A 24695-nucleotide genomic window follows, 5' to 3' on the forward strand; every position below is an offset into this window, starting at 1 on the left:
TAGGAAATAAAAAAAAAAGATAAATAAAAGAGAAACTCTACTATTGGTGTGCAGTTACACTGACAAGTATTACTTTATTTTCCATATTACCATATTTCTACTAATATAGAAGCATGAGTGAAAGTAGGGATCGTCGTCCGTCCAAAGGGCAATTATGACATTTCTACCAAATCCGGAAGCTTCTCACTTTCTCCACATGCCCCTTTGTATAAAAAAAAAATCTATCTCTATCAGCAAAGAGACGCCACATACAAGTTAGATCTAAAAAAGATCCATTGCTACGTCTTCTACAATTTTTGCTCAAATTTCGTTCTTTTCTCGAGAACACTGTTTGAGTATTTTGGAGCTGGAGAGTTAGGCTTGAAGGATAAAGAGTTTAGGGCAAAACTTTGAGCTCAATTTTAAAGTTAATATTCATTTTAGACTATTCTTCAAATTTTTTGTACTCTTCTCTTGATTATTGTTGTCATGAGTTCTTTAGGCGGAGATGTGGGATTGTTTTACTCTAATTTTCTCAATATAAGTCATATACTCTACATAGTCCGCTAATTTGAGAAGGTTAGCACACTATTTATTCTGTATTTTGCTTAATTTTTTGGGGGATAATATGTGGGTAAAATAGAAGAAACTGAATGTTTGAAGGAAAATTCTTCGAGAATGGTGAGCAGGAAGGTATGTAATTCTTTTGCTTTACAATTTTTTAATAGGAGTATCAATATACTATATGTGCTTCCTGATTCTCTGTTAGGAAAAACTAAAAATCTTCAGGTTTATTTTCTGAGATATTGTTGTAGGGAGTGACAAGAGGCAATGTGATAGAGAAATTTTTAAAAAAGAATATGATGATTCCTTATTGCAGAGGAGATTCACAAATTTAACTGCAGTTAAAATACAAATTACAGCTTTAAATAAATTTCATGTGACCACATCAAATAGTTGTGTTGTTGGTAAAGTTAAACAACTTATATTTTTTGAATTTTACATGACTAAACTCGCAAAACAAGTGAATTTCTTATCCGGAAAAGAGTTCTTATCAATGCAAGATGTTCAAATGTTCAGAATCCAAGTGAAAGAATCATTTGCACGCAATTATCAACCAACATCTGGAAAGGCGTATATTAAGTCATGTGCTCAAAACGAAAAGTAGTATGGTTCCCTCCTGACACTAACCTTGAATGACATTGGAGAAGACAACAAAAAAATGAACACTTTTGTTCAGTCAAAGAAGACATAAAAGTAGCAACTGAACGAGGTGGATTTGAATATAAGGAGGGTGGGGGTGGGGGGCGGAAACAACTTTAATGGAAAATATAATGGGAAAAAAAATAAGTGGAAGAGTCTGAAGAACAATTTGCTTGGAGTATACTTTTGTTGTCTATTCTCTGGATTTAATATTATTGATTGAAAAAAACATTTTCCTTTTCAGGAGACATCAACTATGTCCAGTTGTGCTATACCAGTGGCTTTGAAATGTCTTCAGGTAAGCAGTCTCTAACATTCTCTCTGTCATGCTTCTAGGTCAATAATCCTAGTGAATGGATGCATACTTTCTTTTCTTAATGTCTGTAGATGTCAAAAATTATCCTTTTTTTTCTTTTATAATGAGAATTATCCAGTTCTCATCCATTGCAAGTGTGAAAAAGTGCATTAACTGCATTCATTTTAGTTTGGACAGCTCTTAGATTTGCTTTTTCTACAACTATTATGCTTACATGCGGTGGGTGGTACTTTTCTATTTTGTGTATCTTATGTCTGCTGAGGAAATTTACAGTTTGCTAAAAGAATCCTCATACTGCTGCATGGTATTGTACTTTTATTCCAGCATAGGTGTTCATTTTGTCTCTCTTGAATAGCATTCGAATTTGTACTAATGCATACTCTGTATTGTTTATAAATTCAAAAGATTCTGCCGGTTTTTTTTCCTCTTTATGTCCACCATCTTTCTAAACCGACTTCCACTACCAGGTGACATTTTAGAAAGTACTTATGAGAGCATTTAGGACTTTGGCAGAATGTCTCCTAGCCAATCTGTATAATTTCACGCTTAAGATGTTGTGGTGTTAGTTGGTTGAATTAATCACCTATTTTCGGTCATATAGCTTCCAGGCCATGATTTGAAAGGTATAAGATAGTTGTTGAACAGTTCTTTGTGTTAATGAGGGGGGCAAGTTATTCCAGTATTGACCATGAGACATCTATACTACTTGAAAAAATGATTATATAGAAAAGGTATTTAACCAGCATTTAGAACTTAAGCAGAATTGTCTTCCAACTAATATGTATAATTGCAGAGTTAAGATGTTGTGGAGGTTGTTTTAATCACCTCTTTTTAGTCATATGGCTTCCAGGCCATAATTTGAAAGATATAAATAGTTACTGAACAGTTCTTTATGTTATTGAGGGTGTAAGAACAAATAGAACTTTTGGTTAATGATACATGTTTCTTTGTGTTATGCAGTGGTTGACAACAAGAACTAGTATACTTCAGTTAGAAATGCCTTCAAGTGAAGCATTGCATAGTGAAGGAAGGTGCACATTTACGTTTTCCCTTTTCCTTTCCTGATCTCCTGGTTGATCGATCGACACATTTAATAAATTAGTTAATATTTTCATTGAACTTTGATTGTAAGTTTGGCTAACCTTGAAAACTTACTAAACTCTTTGGTGCAATAATATTCTGTTCTCCATCTCAGAATTGAAGTTCTTATACTCAAATATTATTATGTTTTCCCACTTAGATAAAATGGTTAAAGTACAAACTTGATTATACAGAATTGTTGCTTTATCAGAGTGGAGAGTGTTTTATTTTCTTTGCAAGGACAAAAATGGCTAGCTGCCCAAATAAAGGTGATGGACCTTCTTTTAAGATTACCATATGAAGGTTCAGTGTCACTTTCTTTTGGTAGGCATTATGGTGAGTTTAATTTCCTTGTGTTTAAAAACATGACTTATTCATTTCTTTGTAGTTGCATGTATTTGCTTTATGTCAAGTACTTTGTAAATGCAGAGCGTCATGAAATGGACTTTGCCACTTCTGTTTTGTTGCCTTTTAAAAAAAAATGATTCAAGTAATTATTTTGAAATCTTAATCTGGAATACTCAGTATTTTGGCAGATCCATATTTATATAATCATTGTGAACGGATAGATGTATCTTCAATGAAGAATGTCTCATATTGGGTGTACACATAGTGGAGACTCTGGTGCAACATTATTGAGACACACATTCTTCTAACTATTCTAAACTCGCTATAGCAAATAAACAGAATTCTTGGAAATTTGCACATCATTTTTCCTTTATTAGCAAACTACATAACTGTCCTAGGAATGTTTTCAGGGAATATTTCTTAGACTGAACAAATTTTAGGACATAGGACTTTGGAATTTCAACACCTCAGATAACGTTTATTCAATGCTAAAAGTTTTAGAATATCACATGTTATTCATGTAAGTTTTAATAAGCCCACCGCTAGAATCATATCGAGAGTGCAACATAAGCTGATGCTCCTAAGAGAGCCCTCGAGGCATAAAACTCCCTGTTGTCAGTAGACAATCCATATATTCGTAGCAAATTCCATAAATAGTTGACATGAGTTATGGTTAATCTCGTGAAGTGCTAATTTCTCAGTAGGTGGATTTTTCATTTATATGAATCTATGTTTTAATATAATAATCAAATAGTAACAGGTTGGTTTTGAATATGAGTAATCATTGGATGAGTGTGATATCTATAAATTTGTTTTGCACTGAAATCAGGATCTGATGAAAGGCGAAATTCGACATTCTCTATCGGCATGGCTGCTTGATTTCTTTAAATTTTGGGTTTAAGGGCTTTTCGACTTTGATATAATCTGATGCAACGTATCCTTCAATTCTGAAACTGAATAGTCATCGAATCAGCTATGCCGCCCAATTTAGTTTATCAGAAACACGTGTTTTATCCTTTTTAGTGTAAGGATCTTATGTGTAACTTGAGCTTAACCCTGAGCCTTAACATATTGTTTCCGCTCTCTATGCTCTGATGCTCAGGTTAGGGTTTAAGGCTCAAACTTCCTCTTGCTACCAAATCATCTGATGAAGGATGAGAAAGTTGTACTTGATTTAAATGGGACAAATTCGCTCTCTACCAAATCATATTGCAAAGAAGTCGGTTGTAATCTTTGCTGGGGATTCAATCGAGGTAATATAATTGAAAATAATATTGATCTTCAGTTATATTTATGGATAATTGTGTTTCTCTTAGGGATTATGCTCATTTGTTCTCTCTGCCAACTTGTTAGAAATTTGTATTAGTGTGCCCTTTTCGAGCTTATGATTGTTTAATTTGAGATCTTTACATTAATATCATTGAGAAATTCTTCGATGCCTTAAAATTATGGTAACACATGATCTAACTAGGTCTAATTATTAAGTTGCTCTGCGACCAGGTCTTACGACAAGAAGATGATATGGCAGAAAGATGTGGATGGAAATATTCTATTATAGATAATAGTAGACCAAAAAAGCTAAAAGTTTAAGAGAAGTTCAGAGGTTTATGTATAAATTCAACCACCCAAAATACTTCTTTGATATACTCGAGCATAATAAACAAAGATGAAAGAGTCAGAGCATATTTCCTTGACCTTGCGGCACTTGGCGGGCAGAAGACGCCAAAAAGTATCAATAGTAGAAGAACAAGAAAAACAGATCGAAGAAGAAAATGGGGGATGTCGTTCAGTCAATCCCAAAAGCAACTATTCTAGCTGCTATTAACTTTAAGGCTTCTCTACACGTAGAATTACAACAGGGGGTGTTTAGTGGTTATCTGATTTTAATATTCAACATGTATAGTTCTTCATTATTTACTTTTGGAAACATCTTGCTTAATTTCTAAGTTAAAAATCCTTGCATACCCTTCTTTACCTATTGTTTGAGACTGAGATTTTTGTTTTTCGATTAAAAAAAAAGTTCTCTTTCAATTTCTGCTACAATTTCCTCCTCTTTTAAATATTACCCAAATCATATTAAAAGAATTTCTTAATCTATACAAAGGTATCGTTATGCAAGCTGATTTAGTTTTTTGTTAGGGTCAGAGATTAAATCTTGAAGGAGAAGAGCTTACGGCAGGAACCCCTTAAGCTTACCGTCCTCAAATTGGATGTCTCTTCTTTCGGTAATTCTATATGCTTTTGTTTTCTTAATTAGAAGATTGATTTATATTTTTGGTTGATGGATGTGTGCTAATTCTGAAATTTATAGATATTGAAGTGTGTAGAAATGGGAGCTTGGAAACTCACAAAAGGGTGGTGTAGCTCTTCAGAATTCCCTGAAGGACCGGAGTGGAACCGGGTTCCTAATTCTGCACATCAAAGGAAAACGTAAGCTGTCAATCATGTATTTTCCACTTTATCTGGATATGTAGTTAAGACCAACTATATATCTTGTACCCAAATTGTAATTCTGTTTTTACTTTTGATTAATGCTTCTCAGAGTTTAATGTACAGTTTCAGTGCTTTTTCTTATCTCAATTTGTCCCTTAGATAATGACTAATGTTAATGAGATATAACTTATAAGTACGATATTAAGCTTAAATTAAGGGTCTTGATTATAAAAGCTCCTTTAAAGATCTGAAACTATATAGAAGAATCCTACAACTAAGCTCAAAGTCTGAGTGATTCTAACTTCTCAACTAATGACGACTCCTGAAAAAATGTGTTGATCTTTTTGATAAAGTTAGACTAACAAAGTTCTAACATACTATGTGGTTTTAACAGTTACCAGTTTCAAAAAAACATACTATGTGCTTTTATGGGGCAATTTAGAGAAAAATTCCAAGGAATGTTGTGATTGTACCTCACTCTATTGGTGGATACAAAGTTCCATTTTCCAAAAAAAAAACAAAAGAATTTTTGTTCTGGGTTTGACAAAAGATTTTTCAGATTCCGTACTGCAAATCAAAGCCAAATAGAAATATAGAATAGATCTTTGGTTCTAGAAAAGGGTCGGACCAAAGGAAAAATTCAACATCTTATTTCCTCGCTATGTCGTATTTCTGCTAAACCATCACTTTTTTCAGTATTTTCAAATCAAGAGACCATAGCTTAAGAATAAAAAAATGATATAAGTAGAATCTCAATTTTGATTCAACTTTGTCTCTTAGAGTTCCTGTGTCTCTGACTAACATGCAAGTATTGCTGCTTTGAGACGGACGGATTGTAGTTGGCAAAGTGAGTTACTTTACCTTTTCTAAGAACCAGCACAAGGTAATTTGTTCTAATTTTTAGGAGTTAACATAAAACAAGAAACAATTGGACTTATAAATTTGATTTTTTGGTTGTTTCTCTGTTATCCCTACTATTCAATGATTCTCCTATGAAGCTTATCTCTTTTTCCTAAAAGACACATATTATATGAGGAGGGGAAGTTTGATATTGTACAAAGGAAATTAACGATAAAGGCATCATATTTGAAATGGGGAGACCACTGGCAGAAAACCAAGGTTTGGTCTTTTAATGTTCTTTATCCTCCCCTCTGCTGTTGACATATGAATCCCTTCTTATCAACACCCACGGAACGTGTGGATAAGCCTTTTTGGATGTTCTGATACATAGGTTTGCCCTATAAAAAACCCCGGGTTGTATCTTACATACTTGCAATTGTGCAAGATTGGCGGATAAAAGAGATGCTTGTTTATGTTTATATTTTATGCAGGAATATTATGAGGTTATTTCTGTTGTGCATCATGGTTATCTGGTTGATCTTTACGGCCTTGCTAACCATATAGGTAAAGTTCTAAGCTTGCAGGTGGCATGACACCTTTTTAGAAATACGTCCATGCATATTGCTGGTGAACTCATACTGTGAGATGATTTACCACATAGTAAACTTGGCGCCAATAGTTGCACAAAGCTTTCCACATTTTGGCAATATTTAATGTGGAGCATGGAGGCTATCAGGAATTTCTGATGTAAGGATGACGATGAAAAACATTGGCAGGCAAAATCAAATGATGAATTTCGTGTGATGTCTCATGTCATGTCTTTTTATGGCATTTAATCTTTTGGCTTTGAAGTTGTACTATTAAAAAAAAGTTTTGTTCTTTCAAGAAATTTCTATGTAGCATAAATAGTCAGCCACTATGTATACTCTGTATGTACATATCCTATTTACGCACAACAATTATTTATATTCAATTTGTTTGAGTAGGATGAAATATATGGGCATTTCTAGACTTTAGAGGGAGTGACACAGTAGCACATCAACTCTGAAGTCGTTCCTCATGTTGGGCCCGTGCGCAGCACGGGCAGCAATTATCTAGTTAAAAGAAAAAGAATTACATGTTATTGTTGATTAACTTAATATAATAGCTTCGGATGGTTCTGAAAACCATTCTCAGAAAAATTAACTACATTTCTTCCTTCATCAATTGATAGCAGTAAAGTACCAGTATAATTTGATACATCAAATAGTCCTCTAAAGAATTTTTTTTGATAGTTTTTATTTTCAAACAACTAAAAATCAATGTTTTAAAAGGCGTGGGCTTAAGGCGAGGGGTTTTACATATGCCTCAGCGAGGCATAAGCCCCGAGGCACGGGACGTAAGCCCCATGGGTATTATCTTTTTAGTAATTTATAAATTAATAAAATAAACATATAAATAAAAAAATACATTAAAATTATTTTAAAAAATAATAAATTAGTAGGAAAATGTATATACAATGATGTAAAGATGCATTACATCAATAATATGACAATGATGAACATAATTAGAGTTGTAAACATGATACTCTATCCTAATATTTCAAAGATAAAAACAAAAATAATATAAAGTTATTGTTTTAAAACCTAAAGTTAGATAATAAATTAATACTCATTATAATACAAATAGCCAAAATAGAGTCTTCAAAATATTATGTAAACTAGAGCATAGAAATTCTAAAACTAAAAACTATCTTGAAAAAGATAAATTGAAGAATGATAAAAAATTCTTGAAGAAAATAAACAATAATGAAGGAAAATGCAAGCATAGAAACATAGTAAGAATTGGACGACGAAACTCTTTGCTTTGTAGATTGCACTTTGCATACAAAGATCTAAAGTGTGTCTATTACTCTATAAATAACAAAGAGAAAAGATTATGAAATTAGAATAACAATTAGAAAAAACTTTTGAATTTTTGGGATTTTTAGTTTGAAAATTTACCATGAGTTAACTTTTAAAAAAATATTTATTAAGCAATTTTCGCTTAAATTTGGAAAAGTTCTCAGAGCTTACGCCTCAAATGAATCATGAATGCCTAGAATGTTGGGGCTTACGCCCCAGCGAACGCCCGGAAGGTTGTGGCTTACGCCTCACGATACTTACGTCCCGCCTGTACGCCTCGGTGCTAGCCCCAGGGCTCGCACCGAAAACGCCTTTTAAAACACTGCTAAAAATAATAGGTTGTTCCAATTTTCTGGTGGTTATGAAATTGTTAGCTCAAATAAAATGCTGAGAGCTCCGATCGTCAAAACTTTAGTTCAAATGCAGTCATGCTGACCATATTTCCTGATAACCTCTGTAAGTAAATAACAATAACTAGTGACCTCTGTTCCCAGAAACAACTCGTTTTAAGTGGCACTTCCTATGTCCTAATTTATATGAGTCCGGAGCCTAAAGGGTATAAAAATACACGGTATTTATCAAAACGGAATGACCAAAAATTTATATACCAAAAGGGGTATATCGTGGGCTGATCCACGATATACCCCAAAAAAAAAAATTCATCTGACACGAAGTCAACGAAAAATTAAAAAAAAAAATTGATTGTATAACGTGGACTGATCCACGTTATACAATATATATTGTATAACGTGGATCAGTCCACGATATATACAATTAAAAAAAAAATCCAGCGTTTTACAAAATAGGAGTCCGGAACCAAAATGCCCGAAGTGTTTTTTCCATACTTTGACTAACGATTAGTCGTGTGTCAAGACTCCGAAACGTCAATATTTTATCAAGAACCTGATATTTTTTTTCTGCGTACAATAATGTAGGCCCAATACATCAAGGATACGTAGACGTTCGGATAGTCATTTTAGGGGTTGAGAAGGTGCCCGAAGTAAGTTTTGTTTGAAAAAACTTAGTGATTTTTCCATACTTTGACCAACGATTAGTCGTGTGTCAAGACTCCGAAATGTCAATATTTTATATAGAACCTGATTTTTTTTCTGCGTACAATAATGTAGGCTCAATACATCAAGGATACGTAGACGTTCGGATCGTCATTTTAGGGGTTGAAAAGGTGTCTGAAGTAAGTTTTGTTTGAAAACTAGTTGTAAAGTGGTCAAACTTTAGATGGTCATAACTTTGCGCTCGGACGTCCTTTTTACGCGTTTTTTTTTTTAACTTGCATATTTTTTCGAGATCTACGCGAACAAACTGCCATAGGCCGAGCCAATTTTTGAAAAAACACCTTTTATCTCATTCAATTTCAATTTTCCCCCAAATTGGCATGAAATTTTCAGATTTATGTACTTATAAGATGATGATACGCAATAGATTTCAACGTAAAAATCCCGGGGTAATGTAGCTGTGAATGTCAATTTCACTTCTGTGGTTTCAATTTTTGAAAATAAAGTTGATTAATTTTCTCGACATATAAAGTTGACTAAAATAACCTTACAGTCAAACACTAAGATTTTTCAAACAAAACTTACTTCGGCTTCAGGAGCGCGGACTACAACTAGAAGGAGGAATGAAGTGTAGTACGTGCAAGCAAACAGGTCATAAAAAGAATCGCTTCCCCGACAGAAATCAGTAGTTGTTGTTGCTTGTTGGTTTTTATGTTTTTTCTTAAGTTGTACGATCGTTGTTTCCTTATGTAATCTTCCAAGAATATATAACATGTTTTGTACCGTTTAATAGTTAGTATGTAATTTAACATTTACTACTCAGTTAATGTGTGACGTTTATTTAACTTATATTTTATTTTTTATTTCTGTTCGCATATATAACACATTTAATTATTGCATGTGTTAAAATATTTATTTGAGTTAATCATGCTTTAAAAATTAAAAAAATCAATAAATTTTTTTATTAAAAACATAACCAAATATGATTTAAATTTAGGCAACGTCTTACCAAGTATTTGTTAAAAAAAAAAATTAAAGTCCACGTTATACAAGTTATAATTGTATAACATGGACTGATCCACGTTATACAATCAATTTTTCTTTGACTTCGTGTCAGATGAAAAAACAAATTGAGGTATATCGTGAATCAGCCACGATATACCCCTTTTGGTATATAAATTTTTGATCATTCCGTTTTGGTAAATAACGTGTATTTTTATACCCTTTAGGCTCCGGACTCTAATTTATATGGTATCGTAACTTTTATATTTTAACCATAAATTCGGACATCGAATCTTTAAATCTTTGAAATATATGTTACATAACATATATTTGTATTTTGAAACTATGTAAAAAGTATTATAAGGCAAAATAATTGACAATTCAAAATATTTAAAAGACATGAAAAATTGCGATAAAGAAAAACTCGTTTGACTTTGAATATCATAAAAGTACCACATAAATTGAGACAGAGAAAGCACTAATTCAAGTATGACTAAAGACCCTAAATAGCAGTATTATTAAACCGTGGGGGCACAAAGCAATGACTTTTAACAACAATGCTAAATAATACTAAAGCAATCAGAATTTTAACTGTTCCAATACAGCAGCACAAATTTCCAAGAAATAAATACTTACAAGAGAATGATTCTGTGCTACAATGAACAGTGAGAAACTGAGTATGCATGCAGCTATAATACTCAAATGTTGATGTCTTCCTACAGAAGAGCTGCCTATAGGAGGCAACTGCCTAAGAAATAAATCAAGTTGAAATTTGTGATATACTCAAAATACAATTAGAAAGGTGCTATGCTATTTGGTGTCATTCTTTCAACTTTACCAACCCGGTGAGGAGGCCATACAACATGGGTAACCCTGCCACGAACCAAACCCAGAGGGATCTGAAAAAGAAAGCATAAATGAATTAGTTTAAAGCTGATTGCAAACCACATATATAGGCATGCTAACAGTAAATCTTTTTTTTCTCGCTCTACAATGGCTTCCATTGAGGAACCATCAATGTCACTATACACTAGAGGGTCTTCACTTTCATCTGAAATGCACCTCATAAGATTCATCAGCGACATGGTATAATCTGTGTTTTCATTTAGGATCTGCAATGAGCAAGTAACTTTTGGACAAAATGAGTCCAAAAGATCAACTTATTCATATGCAAAGGTAGGAGAATCATAAGTTTTCATGCAAGAGAGCTGTATTTTCTCTGAACAATAATGTTAACTCATGCTTACAAAAACAATTCACCAAAAGAAGAGCAAATTTAGAAATAAATCACCAACTCCTCACACGAAGAGGAAAAATTTAACACTTCATAGTAGGGTGTCAAATAAGTTAAACTCACCCCCTTCACCACAAGTGAGTAGGAGGCAGGATCAAAAGAGTGCATGCATTTAGCAATTTATGCCAATATGACTGCAATTCTATCGAACCCATATGTCACCTCCATCAGCTAAAGTTTCCTAACTTAAACATTGTATTAACTTTAAAAAGTGTATGGAATTCTTTCTAAGTTAAATTCCTCTTCAATTAGCAGAGGGATATGGAGTAATATGTAACGTACCGGGCCAAAGGATCTTGAGTCCAAGCTCCAAGCCTGATTGTCGCCTTCAACCCAACAATGTCCTTCAGGGATCACTACTGCATCATAATGAGGGGTACTGACCAAGTCACCTGGTAAGGCTGTTATTCTCTTTATATTTTTCTCTTTATGATTAGTCGGAGAGCTGAAATGAATGTCAACCACAGATCAGATAATGGGTGCAAAAGATGGTTAAAAGAAAATTAGAATATATTTAAATTCCAACAAGAAAAACATTTAACTTATTATAGACTGGCATCTGCTGTAACCCGGAAACAAGATAAGGAGGTGTCTACATGAACCATATTATAAAATTTAGCTTGCACAATTTATCAAAGACCACTTATAATATTTGATGACCTGATACTAAGAATTTACCACTGGTTGAAAAACAAATATCTCACATGTCACTGCTTAAAATGGACTTAGAGAGAACCGTATAAGGATGGGAGGAGCCAAAATGTCAAACAAGAGCTGATCACAGACCAAAAGATTGTTCTCCATATCAAACAAGAGGTGATATCCAGTGCAAGTTGCCAGTGCTCATCAACTGAAGGGGAAGCAGGATATCTTGATTGACATATTAAATTAACTTTTCTAAAGGCACCAAGACCATAACATTCAAAGAAGAGCAATATGCATTAGAGGCCCTTAAAGTATTACGAAGTAGGGCTTCTAAAGCACTTTACTCTTTCAAGAATGAAGAACTGAGTATTCCACCGAAAATGTATTAAGAACAACAGAGATTCTGATCTTTCTTTGGATTTTCTCTTCAACAGGTTCTCCATAAACTCAATATATATATGTATGTTTTGCCATTAATAACTTTTTTGAACCATGCACTTGCTTTATTATTACTCTTGCTATGGAGGCAAGAGCATAAACTCAATTTCTACGAGCTTTTTAGTAGCAGGCTAAGTTTCTCGGACTCGGGTGCGGGTGTCCGATACGGGTGCGGGTGTCCGATACGGGTGCGGAACTAGATGTCGGATCCTTCATGATCTAAATTTTAAGATTCGGGGATACGGATCCAGTTATGGATACGGCTGCAGGAATTCAGCTAAAAAAATTCAAATATCTAAAAATAGAGTTACAAAACCTAAAATTATGGAATATTATGTGGAAAACTTGAGGAAAAAATATTGATCAAGAGGAGAATCCCCAAAGGAGATAAAAGGAAACAGAGTGACATAGAAATTTTTATATACAAGGTATTCCATTTTCTTCAATCTCACCTTAGCTTTAGTTTTGATTAAAGAAATCATTGAATCTGTCCAGAATTTCTACGTCGATTTTGGTCAAAGTATCCAAAATTGGCTGACCAGATCAGGTACGGATCCCACACCCACACCCATGTCGTGTCGACAAGGGTGCGGCACCAAAAGTGAAGAGTCCGAGTAACATAGGTAGCAGGAGATGTCATTGGAAATCTATGAACGAGATGTCATTGAAAATCTATGAGTGAGTCACGGGAGCAATGTCAGGATAGTCAAACGTAAAATATGACACTCTATTCTGTCACAGTGGGACTTTTTTTTTGTTTTGGATAAGTAAAGATTTTATTAAGAAAGTACCAAGTTGGTACAGAAAAAAAGTACAGGACCTAGCAGCAAACCCTTTAATCCATATTACATATTATCTCCTAGCAAGTGTAAAGTCCAAATACTTCTCCTTCCTATCTATAGTGCTGCTATTACACCAAAAAGTACAGTGGGACTTATCATTAAAAGTAAGATATCTAAATCAGTAAATACAATATCAAAAGTTGACTACTGTATGTTCAACAGTTATTCCAAGGTCGGATGCAGTATCAAACCTTCCGAATGAGAAGTATGGACAGAGTCCATTTCTCATTCCAACCAGTACACACATATTTGTAAGGTCCAAAAGTCTAACAACCAAACTTGAATAACCCGTTGTGATAACATCTAAACTTTAAGTAATACTATCATCAGGTTAGTGAATCAACAAAATCTTTAAATAAGATGTAGTCCGGTTACTTGAGCCAACGGAAAAACAAGCTTGGGCCAGCTTGTCAAGAGTTACCTGAAGACAACCACATCGCCGAGGGAAAACTTGTATTTTTCTAGGCAAAGCTTCTCCACTACAACAAAGTCACCTGCACCATAATGACTAGTTGATAGTTTTCATCTTTATCCGCAGCAGGAAACATTAGGAGCTTAAAAGAGAGGAAAAAGAGTAGTTACGAGTCAAGGATCTCACGGAACTGCCATCATGTGGATTAAATGTGGGAGACATTGAAATTCCACCAACAGGGACAATACTAGCATACCGATCAGAGATGGTAAGGCCTATGAGCCCAAAGGTGAAATAATTCTTAGCTAAATTCCAGACGAAGTTCACAGTTCCCATATTTTGGCCACCTAAATCATCTGCACACACTGTTTAAAACCCAAGAAGAAAGTTACAAAAAATTTCAACAATATGTATGTCTTTCCAAAGTAAAAGCAAGTAAAACTAGACATGTTATTAATCCTATTTTCGAAATATGCAGTGTGAACTGTGAAAGACTTCAATCAACTCCTCCTTCATCCCAAACTAGTCGGCATCGGCTATATGAATCCTCTATATCCATTCCTCTCTGTTTGGGCCTATTCATCCCACCCCACAATGTCAAAGAAGTATTTCTTTAAAATAGTTGCAACAACAGCAATGTTAGTGTGTGCAATGTAACTTGCATTTAACAAAAAGAAGCTTGTAGTATCTGCGTAAGTTGTTACTGCCTAAAACTGAGATTTTGATTTCTCAAAATAAAAGTTAAAACGGATTTAAGAAATGTTACTGCCTACAACTTGAGGAATTATAAGAATGAAAGATTGAATCCTACAACATATGTAATTTTTCCACATAAAATCTCTCAAAATTTCGAATATTTTTATAGCTCTATTTTTTAAAATTTTGAATTTTCTTTTGGTCGAATCCCAGCACCCATATCCATACCTGGATCCGTACTCCCGAATCTTAAAATTTAGATTTTGTCGAATCCGACCTCTGGATCCGCAACCGAGTCCGAGCAACTTAGGTATCTGCGATGTAGCTAAGCATGAATTTAGTGCTAGGTAAGATAATTAATCATTAGGACCATCAATATAATAGAAAAGGCCAAATTTACAGTTATTAACGCATTCTAGACTCTTTTCTTGTCCTTTTTGCGAGGTAACAACTTTAACAGCGAGTAGTTGCTGAATCCTCCAAGGCTTGTTGAACCAAATTAATTGAGTGTTACCCAGTGGCGGAGCCAAGCCCGGATAAAGGAGGAGGGTTGCCGAGGGTCAATCGGAAACAGCCTCCTTACCCAGGTAGGGGTAAGGCTGCGTACATCTTACCCTCCCCAGACCCCACTATTGTGGGATTACACTGGGTAGTGACCAAGACCCAGTGGCGGAGCCAGGATTCTCACTAAGGGGTTCACAATATGAAAAAAGTAAACACAAGAACAAGCCAAAAGAGGTTCAACGACTACTATATATACATAAAATAAAATTTTAACCATGTATAAACAGTGCAATTTTCTTCCTCCCTCTGCCCTTGTGTCAGCCATATAACTCATCTGTATGCACTCCACTCTATTTAAGTTAGTCAATTCTAGAACTAATATTGCTTAGTGTCAAGCAGAAATAATTAGTTTCACGCAAAGCTCTATGCATCATTATTCATGAATTATCACAACTGATAATAGAAAACAAGAAAAATTGACTTACTAAAAGTAAAACTAAGGCGACAATGCTGTAACCCAACTCAGACCTTGTTCAAACATACAAAGAGATATCAATGAACGAATTCAACTATTGAAGTCACAGATTAAGCAAATAGAATAGAGAAAGTTGGAAGCTAACAATAATATTCCATCAAATATATTATATATATAAAAGGAGAGAGGAAAGAATGAAGACATTAATGAGCTGTTTCCAGTCTCTCTTCTTTAAGGACTAGTGGTGTTAGCCCGTGCTATGCACGGGCCCAACATATTGGAAAGAACCTTGTATATCAAGTGTAAAATATTTGTGATAGAGAGACTACGCACTGTTCTTGCGCTATCCAATTCAATCTTAACCAGCTATAATAGATATAATATATGAACAATAGAAAACATATGCATCTTCAGGTACATTTGTATAGTCTAGTAGTGAGCCTTAGCTATTCGAAAAACAACAGCGTAGGAGAAGTTTTATGTTACCTTCAGTCATAATCTACTCTACTCATTACATTTTCCTCTGTTTTGTGACAGGTGAACCATATTTTGAAATGATGTTAATCAAAGAAGGAAGGGGCAAGAAGAAACAAAAATATTGGTCGATAACAACATTGATAACCATGACAAAAGACTCTGTGCACAACAGTCTTTTTTATGTACAAATTATATAGTACAGTAATCTAGTTCAGCCTTAGTTAAATACTATAGGTATATAAGATTTTAAGTATACAAAATGGTACACGTGTTGAAGTATATTGTAGGCACTCCTTAATTCGTCAAATCTTCAAGCACATTATGCCAACTTCATAATTCAGCATTTCCTAAGAGTATCAGGCAAAGTCATGCAATACCTTTCAAAACCAAGTATTAATCAGCAACAATACAAGATATAGTAGCTAAACCAAGTAATATGACTATCCACCCTGCTTTGAAGTAAATTAAGTTATTTGATTTACTAACAAAAGCATAAAATAGCAAAAAAGGAGCAAACTGATTACTCAATAGCAGCTTATTAAATATCAAAGGGCATGGATATTGCAGTTACCCAATACTTTTATGTTGTATTGGTCATTTAGCCTGTAGAGAGAAAATGGATGGTATCTTTCTTTCTTTCTTTCTTTCTTTTGGTTATGGTTTTAACTGTTGTCGGCAACCATGGGAGCATCAATGTCATGTTTGGGTTAGATGCTAAAAAAACAACGAAATGTCACAGAAAAAAGGAAAAACAAGCAGAGAAGAAATTGGCAATCCCCTTTTTCAGTTTAGCAGAAAACTATATCTCACTCGAAACGAAACCAGAGAAGAGATTGGTAATCCCCTTTTGCAGCTTCTTTTGGACAATTTCACAAACATCTCTAATGCAAGTCCAGATGTAGTATCTAAAATAACAAACTCAAAATCCATTTGAGAGAGTTCAAACAACTGAAATATAAGATTAAACGAGCAAAACAAAACAGAAGGGTAATAAACAAAGGGTAAAACATACCTGTAGAGGGAATAATGTACATAAGCTGAGCACTGAAAAATAGACTAGCGGCCGAAAATACCCTCAGACGACCCTAAGCTGCTCTCCTTAGCCGCCTTTACATTAGTGGTAGTAAAGTAATGAAAAGAAAATGATCTCAGCGAATTTCCGGTATTGGGTTGGATCTTGTCCTAATTTTGGGCCTAATATATGTGGCTTCATATACAACAATTTTTTGAGCGGATTGGCCTTCAAAGGCACTAGTCTTTAATTTTTGTTTTTCGCTTAAAAAAGTATTTTGAGATTCTAGATTCAAACTCTCGCTCAATCAATAAAATAATAATTTCGCAAGGCAAGGCTTTGCAAAAAATCTGTCTTATGCGGCAGAGTTTGCCTTAAGACATAACTAAAGTCTGCTGCGGCAGACTTTTCGCGAAGCCTTGCCTTGCGATTTTATTTTTATTTTTATGACTAAGCCGGGATTCGAACCCAGAACCTTGAAGTATTTTAGGCGAAGGAAAAAAATTAAAGACCACCCCAAAGAAAGAAAATCGTGCAAATTGCCCGATATACAAAGTATTAGCTATTCGTATTGGAACAGAATAAGTGAATAGAGAAAAGAAGTGAAATGGTTTCCCTTATTCCCTGGCTGCAAATTCCCCTTCTTTTGGGGTGGTCTTTAAATTTTGCCCCTCAAATGGCTGGTCTTTACGTTTTGCCCTTCGCCTACAATCCATGGGTTCCGAGTTCGTACCCCCGCTCATTCAATTTAAATTCGCAAGGCAGAGTTTGAATTTCGATCTGGCCCCTCCAACAGACTTTTAGTTATGCTTAACTAAAAGTCTGTCGGAGGGGGAAGACTTTTCCTTGAGGCATATATTTTATTTTTTTTACTCTTCAAGCCAAACTTTTAGTTATGCCTTAAGGAAAATTTCCGCCTTATGAGGCATACTTTTAGTTATGCCTTAACTAAAAGTATATCCCATAAGACATAACTAAAAGTATGCCCCATAAGGCGGGACTTTTCCTTAAGGGATAACTAAAAATTTGCCTTATAAGGCAAAATCTATGCCTTAAGGAAAAGTTCCGCCTTATGGGGCATACTTTTGGTTATGTCTTAACTAAAAGTCTGCCCCATAAGGCATAACTAAACTATGCCTTAAGGAAAATTTCTGTCTTATGAGGCATACTTTTAGTTATGCCGGATCCGGTAACTTTAGTTTTTCCTTAAGGAGCGTATGTCGGATCCGGCATACACTTTTGTCACGACCCAACCGGAGGGCCATGACGGGTACCCGGTGCTAACCCACCCGGGCACTTCTTATCATACATTCCCATTTACATCTAGGTGAGCCACATAGCTAAATCATACTTTCTATCCATCATTCATACTAATCCCATTGGGCAACAATACATTTATATCACCATCAATAACTATGCCCATATCAATGTACATAAGCCGACGAGGCTAACAAAATGATATCCAAAATATAAGCCAACAAGGCCAAGTACATCTAACTATATACACATGTCTACGAGCCTCTAAGAGAGTATGTCACATCATATAGGCGGGACAGGACCCCGCCATGCCCATAAGTATGTACACAAAAGAATAGATACCAAAAGCTGTAGCTCCGAATGAAGTGGAGCTCTGCTACGCAGTCCCTGAGTAATAGAGCTATGGATCAAGCCTGTCTCCCTGGCCACCTGCGGGCATGACGCAACGTCCACAAACAAAAGGACGTCAGTACGAATAATGTACTGAGTATGTAAAGCATAATCAACATCATTATAGAAGCACAAAAGACAACATAAGATGGGAGGTAGTAGAACCATCGTCATAAACACTTACTTGTTTTTCATAGGGACCTTCCATTTCTAATGCGTGGTTGTGTACATACATCCATATCCGTATCCGTATTCGTATCCATACTTATTTACATTTCCATATCCATATTCATATTCATAATCGTATTCATATTCATATTCATATTCGTATTCATAGCATACCCGACCATGAAGGATCGGTGTTCATACCCGGCCGTGGCAAGGCTCGGTGATTATACATACCTGGCCCTACCAAGGCTCAGGGTTATCCGTACCCAACTGTAGTGGTGCGAGCGCGATACATATCATACTTGACCATATAAACTCGGTGTTACATAATAGTCATACATAGACACATATACGTAGGAGCTCATAAGTATCTTTGGCATCATTACTATCGTCGTTTCATTACATCTATCCTTAGAGGATTACTCATAACGAGTCATAACATAACGAGAATCATAACGAGAATCATGAGCTTTAGTAGCTTTAAAGATAGAATCATTTGGAGGACATCATAGGCTCATGAAAGAATAGATATATGGTCAAGGAACCATGCCTTATTGAAAGAAGGGTTAGCCTTACATACCTTTTCGTTCAACTATTCTATCGCTTGAACGTTCTCCTTCAATGCTCACGTTTCTACCTTCATTAGAGTTTATACTAACATTAGAAAATCGATAGCTTAGCATACTTGACTAAAGCTAGAGAAAATTGGGCAGCATCTCCTTTATTTATACAACTTCCTCCATATCATATATCAACTCCCAAACATCTATAATAACATTCACAACATCATAGCAATAGTCTTCATTCACCTACATTATCCATATTCCTCAATTCATTTCAAATCATCCATATCCATGGTCACAACACACTATTATATTCACTCATATACAATGTCTATCCCATGTTCTTAATGTCATTTATAACATAATCATAATCACAACATATCAAGAATCATGACTCAATCCAAGCTACTACTCAAAAATGATACTATTCTCACATTCATAACCCATTCCCTATCTCCTTTTACAATCTAAGTATTTCAACCTCTCAATACCTTAAACAACATGGAAAGACCATAAAACTTACCTTAGATGGTGTAGGAATGGACTTTGGGTGGAAACACTTCACTTGAGCAAAACCCTAGTTCCACTTCCACTTGGATGAACTTTAATGAGTTTCTTACACTTGATTCTCTTGGTTGATGAAGTAGATCATTAATATCTCTTGAATTCTTGTGGGAAAGGTGTGGAGAAATGTTCTAGAGAGTTCTTGAGAGAAGGGGAGTGAAGATGAAATGAACCTGGTCCCCTTTTTAATATCTCACAATCTGTCCCGCTTTGATTTCACAGACCAACATAAGGTCCGTATAAATTATATTGACCGCCTGTTTGGCCGTACCTTTGGTCCAGTGAAGGCTGCCAATCTGGGCTGAATATACGGCCTAACATACGGCCAGTATGTTGGGCCGTATAATGCCCAGCTTTTCCGAACTCGTTCTCGTCGACTCGTTTGACCTCCAATCCTTATGGAACCTTCTTAACACTTGTTTAGCACCTCATTAACAATTTAAGGGACGTTACAACTCTTATCCAAAACATCATTAAGTCATCATTAATTCGGTACTCGTAAATCCTTTCCGATACATAACGTATACCTTGCCTTCCTTGGCAAACTTTCTTCTCTTACCTCAAATGTCTTTGCAATCTCAGTTAGGGTCATCAAATGTTATTTCTTACTTATTGAAATATCGTATACTTCATGCCCTTCGTTAGCCTATTCACTGTGCATCAACGGAGAATTTTCTGAGGTGTAACTGTCACGACCCAACCCCCATAGGCACGACTAGTGCCCGATCTGAGCACCCGAACACATCTATCAAATGCTATCTCAAATTTTATCAAACGCATTCAAGTATATAGCGGAAGCCGACAAGGCTATATTTCAAAGTTAGATAATTTCCAGAAAAATTTCGGCAGAGTTTCCTTTGTTTTACAGGCTATCCAAAATAACCCTGCGCACAAAAAATACCAACAAAAGACCACACCGGGCCAACGAAGCAACATTTAAACATATGCGGACCGGCCGCCGCGGCGAATGAGATCGCCCAAACACAACATATACACGCATCTGTACAGAAAGACCCCAACCCACAAACATGTCCACAGACCTCTAAACAGACCGACAGAATCATATGACGGGATAGGGCCCCGCCGTACCCATGAACGAGAATATATATATATATATACAGTAGTGACAGACTATACCAAAAGATGGGCTCTGGATAAGAGAGCGCTCCAAAATAGGAGAATAAGATCCTAAGCGGACGGATCAGCAAACCTGTCGTCGGTACCTGCGCGGCATGAAAACGCAGCCCCCGAAGAAAGGGGGTCAGTACGAAATATGTACTGAATATGCAAAGCCTGAATTACAGAAACAAAATCATAACTGGTACAGAACGTACAGAAAGTAAATAGAAAACCCAAAGTATCAGATACATATTTTCAAAACATGCAGAGTGTGTACAGAAACATATGTCACATCAAATCCGGCCCCTGCCAAGGGACTCGGCAGACAGAACGTGGCCACCCTCCCGACGCTGGTGCCACAACACAGAAGAATCAGAACAGGGGCATAACCCCGTAACATAATATGTCATATCAGATGGCCATAGCAAATCATATCAGAACAAGCGTACATGGCACAGCATACTCCACAAACCCATGTACGCGTATACCTGCCCCCTCACATCGAGGCACGGCGAACAATGCAAAGGATCACGCTTGACAACATATCCTGGCCCGGGCTCAGTGGGGGAAACATTGAGGCATCCACGAACGGAGTAGTGAGAAACTAAATGCACTAAAAATACCATATATATATTTCCAGAGACTCAATGAGGCATATCGAATGTCAAATCAAATCAATGAAATCGGACGGAAACATAGTAAGTAAATTTAGATGTCATAACGGGTTACGGAGGCATAATCTATCCGAGATCGTTTTCAGGATTCAAAACAATTTATAAGACTTAATGAAATATTTAAAATAATTTTTATTTAGTAGATAAAGGAGTAGTTAGAGTATCTCTAACGAAAACGCTCGAAGACAAGTCATAGACACATAAAGGGTAAAATTGGAAATAGTGGGCCCACCTCGGAACCAATGAAGCGGTGGGCTCAAATTACGTATTTTTAAGCTTATGGGGTCACCTACAAAGGTTCTAGGACATTCCATAACTTCGTAAGCAATTTGGAAAAAAATTTCATAATTTTTCATCAAAGCATACTTAAGGAATTCAATTCTATTGAATGAAAAAACGACGATTTCAAACGCGGATTCCGATGGACAGAATATTCCCCGAGGCGTAAATCCAAGCCTAGTACATCTAGGACATGCCAAGAGAAGAATCGGGATAGCTTTACATACCTTTCTTGCCCTTTACGCTTGCCAAAACTCAAATCCCGTTTCGTCCAAAACCTACAAATGGTCACATTTACCAATTTACTATTCATAAGACTTAAAATTTCAACCTTAACCAATTCTTGTCTATAAAAATTTGAGCAGCATCTCCCCTATATATATATCATCCCTGAGGTTAAAACTCGGCTAAAACAACAACAACCATACCAACAACAATATATACAACATCAATAATCGACTAGGAACGCATTCTAGCGTAAATAGTCTTATTTTCCAAATAATGCGACAATTCCAAATCCAACTTTGCACTTACAACCCGATATCAATATTTTCATATTCACATACTAATATAAGACCATTCAAACATAAACCAAAAGTATTCCAAGCTATATATTCAATATTCAACAATTCCATCAACTTCCATATTCAATCCAAAATTCTTATATATGCAACAAAACCATTCCAACACATTTTCATGTCAACTTCACTCATATAATCTTCCTTTGCATTGTGAAGATCACAATAACACAACTAACATGTTAAACAAAATAAATCCAACATTATCTCAACAACATATACCACACGGCCAACATGGCTTCTTTCCAATTTCATCCAATTTTCATTCAACTTCCATAATTTCATAAAAACTACATTAAAATCACATAATTTCCTATAACCATTTTCAACAATTTTCCATACCAACTTGAACCATTTCCTTCCATTTCCATTACAAGGCTTCAACAACACAATTAACATAACAAATAAAATTGGTTCATCCTTCTACACACATACATACCCACTTTGCAAACTTCCATATTTCCATAATTTCCACTCATTTCTACATACTACAACATAAACAAACCTTCATAACATAAGAAAAAGGAATTGATTCTTACCTTTTTCTACAAATTTCTTCACTTGAACAAGTTGTCAACTTGAAGAAATAAGTGCTCCTTCTTCCAAAACAACTACACCAAGTTGTAAAGGACCCTTAATTGAGTAGGAAAACCACAAGCTAATAATTTTTGGAGGAAGATTTTGAGGACCTAATTTTCCAAGGTCTTGGCCGTGTGGTCCTTCAAGTTTTTGCTCTTCTTTTTCTCTCAATTTTGTTCTTGAAGATTCTTGAAAATGAAAGAATTGTGGTCTAATGTCTCATTTAATACATGGATTAATGAATTACCATGGGCTTGGGCCATATGGCCGGCCACCCCTCTTTTGGGCCTAAATTTTCTCCCCTTTTATCTTTTTTTTTTGGGCCAACCCGGTTGGTCACGAGTTGGGCCTAGCCCACTGACCTTTCGACCTTAAAACGTCCATATCTCCTTGTACCGACGTCACCTGGGAACCCACGACCTATGGTTGGAAAGATAATTCAATTATCTACAACTTTTAATTCTTGGTATTTTTCCAAATTCCAAACATATAATACCGTTTTTGCCCCCCAAAGTCAGGTCACCCGAAAACGTTTTCTTAAAAATATTCGTTTGGAGGACTTCCACTTTGATTTGGCCCAAGGGTCCTTCTTGAGTTGTGTTTAACTTCACATATGTGATTCATATAATTTGTCACATGTCCCAAAAAAAAAAAAAAAAATCTTGACGTGTGGGCCCCACCTCAGCTTACAAATAATCCGACGTTCAAAAATACGGGATGTAACAGTAACACATGCCCCCCAGCCTTGCCTTGCGAAATTATTTTTTTATTTTATGTCTGAGCGGGGGTTTGAACCTAAAACTTCAGGTGTTCGCCCACCTTTTCAAGCGAAGGGCAAAACTTAAAGACCACAAATATGAGGGGCAAAATTTAAAGACCAACCCAAAAGAAGGGCAATCCGCGCAAAAAAATATATTCCCTGAGATTAAATCATTTAAGCTGATGGGCTGACCTGATATTTCAGGTATATGGACATTTGTGAATGGGTCATTTGCACTTTTGGCCCTAATTTGTGCTGATATTTAATTTTTGTCCGTCATAACAAATAATTTTTTCATGAGGCATAAGTTTATATTTTTGCATCATAATATCTCGCACTCTTAAAAAATTTATAGAGGGATAAGTTGATTTTTAAAGGATAAATTTAAAAACCAGCTCATTTGAAGGACAAAACTTACTTTTTTTTTTTGCTCGGATTACCCTTTATTTGGGATGGTCTTTAATTTTGTCCTTCAAATTGGTGGTCTTAAGTTTTTCCCTTCGCCTAATACCCCGAAGTTGTGGGTTCGAACCCCAGCTCAGTAAAAAAAAAATCGCAAGGCAGAAGTTGCAAAATTCTGTCCATATACAAATTCTGCCTGTAAGACCCAAATCTCCCTTAAGGGCAAAAGTTAAAGACCACCATTTTGAGGGACAAAAATTAAAGACCACCCCCAGCGAAGGACAATTCAACAAATTGCCCCAAAAATTAAAGACCAACCCATTTGAAGGGAAACCGTGCAATTTCTTCATTTGTGAACTATGCAAATCAAGGTTAATTAAATAGCTAGGCCCAAGGTTAAATCATTCTTTTTAATATTTTGAAATAATACCAAAAAATGTAAAAGTTAAAAGTCCCTATCTAAATTGTAA

At 35.5% G+C, this 24695-nt stretch overlaps 1 protein-coding gene and 2 long non-coding RNA genes across 9 annotated transcripts; 1 reads left to right on the forward strand and 2 right to left on the reverse strand.

Annotated features, from left to right (window-relative positions):
* Window positions 1-114: 114 nt before the first annotated feature.
* Window positions 115-6875, forward strand: LOC132630752 (uncharacterized). Of its 4 annotated transcripts, XR_009578673.1 has the most exons (7): window positions 115-672; window positions 1427-1480; window positions 2459-2529; window positions 2773-2847; window positions 4029-4179; window positions 5066-5151; window positions 5238-6875. It is a non-coding gene; the product is annotated as an uncharacterized LOC132630752 (long non-coding RNA). The 4 variants fall into 4 exon arrangements; XR_009578672.1 differs by lacking the exon at window positions 2773-2847 and having other exon boundaries at window positions 119-672; XR_009578674.1 differs by lacking the exons at window positions 115-672; window positions 1427-1480; window positions 2459-2529; window positions 2773-2847 and having other exon boundaries at window positions 2905-4179; window positions 5072-5151.
* A 3764-nt stretch (window positions 6876-10639) lies between these two features.
* Window positions 10640-17050, reverse strand: LOC132630755 (uncharacterized). Of its 4 annotated transcripts, none has more exons than XM_060346337.1 (6): window positions 16893-17050; window positions 14653-14738; window positions 13899-14093; window positions 13738-13810; window positions 11674-11836; window positions 10640-10996 (listed from the first exon to the last, which is right to left on the reverse strand). In XM_060346337.1, exons 3-6 carry the CDS (start codon window positions 14062-14064, stop codon window positions 10892-10894), a joined length of 507 nt encoding a protein of 168 aa, XP_060202320.1. In that variant the 5' UTR covers window positions 14065-14093; window positions 14653-14738; window positions 16893-17050; the 3' UTR covers window positions 10640-10891. The 4 variants fall into 4 exon arrangements, with proteins under 4 accessions (XP_060202320.1, XP_060202321.1, XP_060202322.1 ...); XM_060346338.1 differs by having other exon boundaries at window positions 14653-14749; window positions 16893-17043; XM_060346339.1 differs by lacking the exon at window positions 16893-17050 and adding an exon at window positions 15414-15432.
* Window positions 17051-20762: 3712 nt separating this feature from the next.
* LOC132633807 (uncharacterized) lies at window positions 20763-23835 on the reverse strand. Its single transcript, XR_009579833.1, has 3 exons — window positions 23024-23835; window positions 22134-22184; window positions 20763-21057 (listed from the first exon to the last, which is right to left on the reverse strand). It is a non-coding gene; the product is annotated as an uncharacterized LOC132633807 (long non-coding RNA).
* Window positions 23836-24695: the final 860 nt, after the last annotated feature.

Source organism: Lycium barbarum, chromosome 3 (assembly GCF_019175385.1).
Source record: "Lycium barbarum isolate Lr01 chromosome 3, ASM1917538v2, whole genome shotgun sequence".
In the NCBI taxonomy this organism is placed as follows: Eukaryota; Viridiplantae; Streptophyta; class Magnoliopsida; order Solanales; family Solanaceae; genus Lycium; species Lycium barbarum.